This window comes from Microtus ochrogaster, unplaced genomic scaffold (assembly GCF_000317375.1).
Source record: "Microtus ochrogaster isolate Prairie Vole_2 unplaced genomic scaffold, MicOch1.0 UNK29, whole genome shotgun sequence".
Taxonomy (NCBI): Eukaryota; Metazoa; Chordata; class Mammalia; order Rodentia; family Cricetidae; genus Microtus; species Microtus ochrogaster.
Window position 1 is genome coordinate 2,007,444 of NW_004949127.1, and position 5,275 is coordinate 2,012,718.

The following is a 5,275-nucleotide window of genomic DNA, read 5'->3' on the forward strand; positions in this document are numbered from 1 at the left end:
TTTTTGGATTTAAGTATTTTTTTTCCCTGTGGTTTTGCTTCACTGTAGCCCAGACTGGCCTTAACCTCTATGTAGCTGAGGACACCCCGGGCTCTCTTATCCTGTTTTTCAGAACACGCATTACAGGATAATCTTAATTTGTGGTCCCCTACAGGGGTAACTTTTACTGGACAGAGTTCATGAGAACTACAGCGGCCCTAATACGGAGCCAGGAACATTATCTTTGCCACAGGCGTCTGACCAAGTTTGTGGCTCCACTAAGAACACCGGGGCAGGGGTGGAAGCGTCCGCTTCGCCGCAGCCGCGCAGCCGCATTTCCCAGCTCGCGAGCACTGCGGTCTCCACAGTAACGGCCATTCCCCGGCCGCCACCCCCAGCCCAGCCCCGCATTGTCCAGCTCCACGGCAACAGCGGGCGCGCGGCAGCGGGCAGCCCCAGGCAGGGCCGCAGGGCGCCCGTCGCTCCCAGACAGCGGGACTGGGCAGCTGGCGCCCCGACGGCATGCCGGAGAAGCGGCTCTCGGCCGGTAGGTGGAACCCCACGCCCCGCTCCCGCCCCCGCTCAGGTCCTTCTCCCGCGCTGCTCTCGCTCCTTACAGTCTCCATTTGCAGCTGGGAGCCTTAGGCTAGTTCCAGGGCCACCGTGGGTTCCAAGTCAGCAAGTCAGAGTCCAGAGACCTCTCCTCCCTACCTCCACCTTGAATATTCCAGTTTAAAAATCTAATCCATGCGCGAATAATAAACATTTTACTGAGTTCACCCCGAGGATGCAATAGGTGCTGCCCTACTTTATCAGAGAATTTCATTTAGTCTAGAAGGAAGTCAGATGGATCTGAGTGCGAAAATGTAACGTTTTGTCTCTTTTCAGACCCGCCAAATATTACAGAAGAAGAATTTGTAAGTAAATTTAGAGGGGCTACTTAGTATCCCCCCCCCCCCCACACACACACGGTTTTTAATTTCATAGAAAAGATAGATCGCGGGAGAAGCACGGGGCTTTTCCTCTTCGCCATTTCAGTAAACACAGGGGCGGGAACCACACACAGGCTCTTTACATGCTCGGTTGATTTGTGCGTGGACGTTAATTATCGTCAAAGCTGTTTCCTGTAAAAGACACGTTTAATTTCTCCGTGCTCCCAGCGTCTCCGGCAGCGCAGACTTACCCCCATGGTTTTGTTGTGTGCTTGGCAGTTCCCGGTTGCCATAAACATTAGTATAGAAGAAAAGGGATCAATTTAGTGATAGGGTGGCTCACATTTATAATGTCAGCATCAGGGATGGTTGGCGAGAGGATTGGGAGTTCAAGGTCATTCTTTTTTCTTTTTTTTTCCTTTCCTTTTTCTTTTTCTCTGTGTAACAGTTCCAGTTGTCTGGAACTCTGGCACTAGCTCTTGTAGACCAGGCTGGCCTCGAACTCACGGAGATCCACCTGCCTCTGCCTCCCGAGTGCTGGGATTAAAGGCGTGGGTAGCCACCACTGCCCAGCTAAGGTCATTCTTTGTGACATAGCAAGTCCAAGGTTACATGAGACCCTGTTTTAAAAAATGAAAATCTGGGCATGGTAGTGTGCCTTTAATCCCAGAATTTGGGAGGCAGAGACAAACGGCACATCTCTGTGAGTTCTAGGCCGGCTGGTCTATGGAGAAAGTTCCAGAACAGCCAGAGCTACATAGAGAAACCTGCCTCAAACAAACAAACAAAAACCTAAATAAATAATAACAAAACAAATTAAAAAACCCTTAAAATAACCAACCAAACAACCAAAACAACAACAACAACAACAAAGCGGTCCATTTATAATTGTTTAAATTTTTTTCTATACATGGTTCTCAGGTAGGAATTTTGGAGAAACTGAGCATCTGCAAACACACATCAGTTGGGAGAATGCTCTTTGGAACGCGTTCTGTGAAGCCCATTCCTTATCTGAGGAACTCACCTAGGATCCAGCTGGGCACCAGCAAGGCTTATGCTAAGGTCTGAGTCAGAGCTCTGACCACTTCAATTGTTTGCAATGTCCTTCACCAGCTATTTCTCTTGCTGGCTGGTATCTCACTTACTTTTGGCTTTTCGTTCAACAGTCATGAGTGACTGTATACTCAAAGTATTGTCCAAAATGCTGGGGTTAATTTTCAACACATTTACAGTCCAGGGGGGCTTAATAGTGGGGAGAGGAATATGTCAGCTGATCCTGGAAGAAGGGCGGAGGAGGGGGCCGGAGGGAGGAGGAGGGTGAAAGGGCAGCTCCAAAAGTCTCTCCACACTAACATACAGGTACACGCAGTACGTCAGAAGTGCTCCAGCATATCGGCTAAGCCCCATTTAGTGGGAAATTGAAGTTACTCCAGGCACTAAGCCGGAAGCGCTCGTCAGTGGTGCAGGATTTCTGAGCCAGCTGGACCTTTCCAGCGCAGCTCCCCCTGGGTGTCTTAAGAGCACTGAACACACCACTTAACATTAGAGCATTCGTGCTCGAGACTCTCTGGCCTGGTCACACTCCCCTGGGCTTCGCAGGCACCCACTGTCTTCCTTCCGGCACTGGGATCTGTCTTCTTCCCCCTTTCCAGCTTCCCTTTCCCCTCTCCCGTGAAACTGTTGTCCCTCGGGCTCTGTTCTCCAGGACTTTGAGAGTGAGCTCCTCTTTTCTCCACACCGTCCCACCAGCCCATCTGCTCGTCTCTTAAATCAGTGTCTCGCTATAGAACCTATGCTGGCCTGGAACGTGCTGTGTCTGCAGCTCAGTATGACGTCAGACTTTCCATCCAGCTGCTCCAGCCTCCCCGTGCTGGGATGGGTTACAGATGTGTGCCATCACACCTGGGTCCAGACACCACTTCTGATGCCCCTGCCTACCCAGTGCGCTATCAGGATGTCCCCGCGTCACCTCTCCAGACTGCTTCCTCCCGCTCTCCAGCCCCCAGTTCGGCTTTCCCATTGCTTGCTTGTATTTTGGTTAATGGTATAGTGGGTATACCCAGTTCTTTCTTCACACCTTGCCTGCAAGCACCCACCTCTGCCTCCTTCCCTGGCTGTGCCTTCCTCTGCATCTGCACACCTGCTGTTTCATCTCAGGCTCCGTGCCCAGGCAGAGCTTGGCTGTAGGCCTAACGGGTATGACCGCTTCTCAACTGTATGTATTCCTTTCCCCAACAATAGCTTTTCTTTGTCTAACGCGTAAAGTGCAAACTTCTGTTTGTCAGTTGTACTGGATTCTGCTTCATCTCTCCTCCCATGGCTCATACTGCTGTTAACCCTTTCCTGAGTCCCACTGTAAGGAACTTGATTAGTAGCTGGTATCCTTGAATGCTGACCACAGACTAATATTTAACCCCAAGACAGCCCTGTGAGGTGAGTGACGGCTACTTCCCGCATTTCATATGGAGTCAAAGTCCACAGAAGTTAACCACCACTGAGGCCACTTATCTAGGAGCCCACAGAGCCCTTCGAGCGTTCAGTTGTCCTTAGTCTGGCCTCCCAACCCCGCTCTCTGTGATGAGCATCACATCCGCCCTGTTCTGAGCTCACAGAGCACTTCCACGTGCCTCGGGCCCCAGCCAAGCTGCCCTGTTTTGCCTCCTGCCTTTGCTGTCGGTCTGACTGGGTTGCCCTTCCCCATTTGTTTCACAATCTGGCACATTCCTTCAGGCTCAGCTCATCCCCACGAAACCTTCCCAACCTAGCATCATGCAGACTGCCTTGGCGCTCTGGACAGCTTCCCATGGAAACCAGCCTGTGGCCAGATTCTCAAACTCACATGCTCAACCAAGTGTTGGCTATTCACTTAAATAATTAACCCGCCTTCGACACGTGCTTGGCCTTGCTTCTCTGAAGTGCGATGGTGGTGTTCTCATCAACAAGTTATGTATTCTTAGAAAAAGTGAGGTAGGGACCCTCAAGCCTTGTTTTTTGTCTCTCCTGAAGTTAGTTAAACTGTCATGTGAGTTCTGGTTGGTAGGCTGTAAGTAGCACTGCTGTGCCCAGCCCCAGAGAGCTGATGTTTACAACGTCACGTGACTGGCCCCTTTGTCACAGCCTTGTTATTGTGGTCAAGCCACATTTAGATGCTGGGTTACTGAGATTCTGAAATTCATGTAAGTATAGGAAGGAAGAGAGAGCCAGTTTTCTTCTCGCTTGCTGGAACGGTGATCTGAGGCTGGCATCTTGAGGATAACAGAGTCATGTGATCAAAGGGAGCCTCAGTGACAGCGCGGAAATGTTCTACGTCGTTTAGGAAGCAGTGCTTTGGTGTTCCAGTGTTTATAATAACCTTCACCGTATTTTCTCAACCAGTAGTCCAAAACTCCTTGTTGTTACGGATGTCTACAGAAGAGCTTAACCTTCCCCTAGGGTCTTCACTCTCAAAGCAGGGAGTCGTACGTTTGGAATCAACTGCTTGTCTGCCAGGGGCATCAGATATATTGAAATCCCTGTTTTTAGGTGGCAGGCTTGTTTTGGGGCTGAGTCTTGCTATGTAGACCTGGCTAGCCTGGAACTTGCTGTAGACTATACTGTCCTTGGACTTGGCATGTAGCAGGCTGATCCTCCTGCCTCTGCCTCCCACATGCCGGGCTGTAGCACAAATCATCATGCCCAGCTATTGAAATATTTTATGTATAAGTTTTTTTTTTTCGAGACAGGGTTTCTCTGTAGCTTTGGTGCCTGTCCCGGAACTAGCTCTTGTAGACCAGGCTGGTCTCGAACTCACAGAGATTCGCCTGCCTCTGCCTCCCGAGTGCTGGGATTAAAGGCGTGCGCCACCACTGCCCGGCTCTATGTATAAGTTTTGAAGTCTCATAACAAAACTGTGGGCTGGCACTGTCTCGGCACCCTTATATTTCCCAAAGCACACTGTACAGAGCGTCTTACTCAGGTGATTAGTTTGGCTCAGTGGATTGTTTTTCGATTGTTTATTTTAGTTTTTGAGAGGGGGTGTCAGGTAGTCTGAGCTGGCCTCTCATTCTGTAATGATGGCCTGAACCTCTCATCCTCTGGCCTCTGCCTCCCAAGTGCTGCAGTTCTAGGCATGTGACACCCACCCGCTTAACGGCTTCATTGTGTTTGACTGGGCTTCGGGAATTTTCTTTGGGAAAATAGTACAAAAATGAATATATTTTTATGTCCTTTGTGGAGCATTTTTTGTTTGTTTGTTTGTTTGTTTTGTTTTTTCAAGACAATGTTTCTCTGTAGCTTTGGTGCCTGTCCTGGAACTAGCTCTTGTAGACCAGGCTGGTCTCGAACTCACAGAGATCTGCCTGCCTCTGCCTCCTGAGTGCTGGGAT

General features: G+C 49.9%; 1 protein-coding gene across 5 annotated transcripts in view; it reads left to right on the forward strand.

Moving 5' to 3' along the window:
- The first annotated feature begins 437 nt into the window (after positions 1–437).
- Positions 438–5,275, forward strand: part of Rgs22 (regulator of G protein signaling 22) — a 101,740-nt gene continuing 96,902 nt past the window's right edge. For all 5 annotated transcript variants that reach the window (XR_003378835.1, XR_003378836.1, XR_003378834.1 and 2 more), the window contains exons 1-2: positions 438–526; positions 868–896. Coding sequence is in view for 2 of the 5 variants with exons in the window: in XM_013354105.2 (XP_013209559.1) it covers positions 502–526; positions 868–896 (54 nt within the window). In the remaining 3 variants the exon portion in view is untranslated. The remainder of the gene's footprint in view (positions 527–867; positions 897–5,275) is intronic.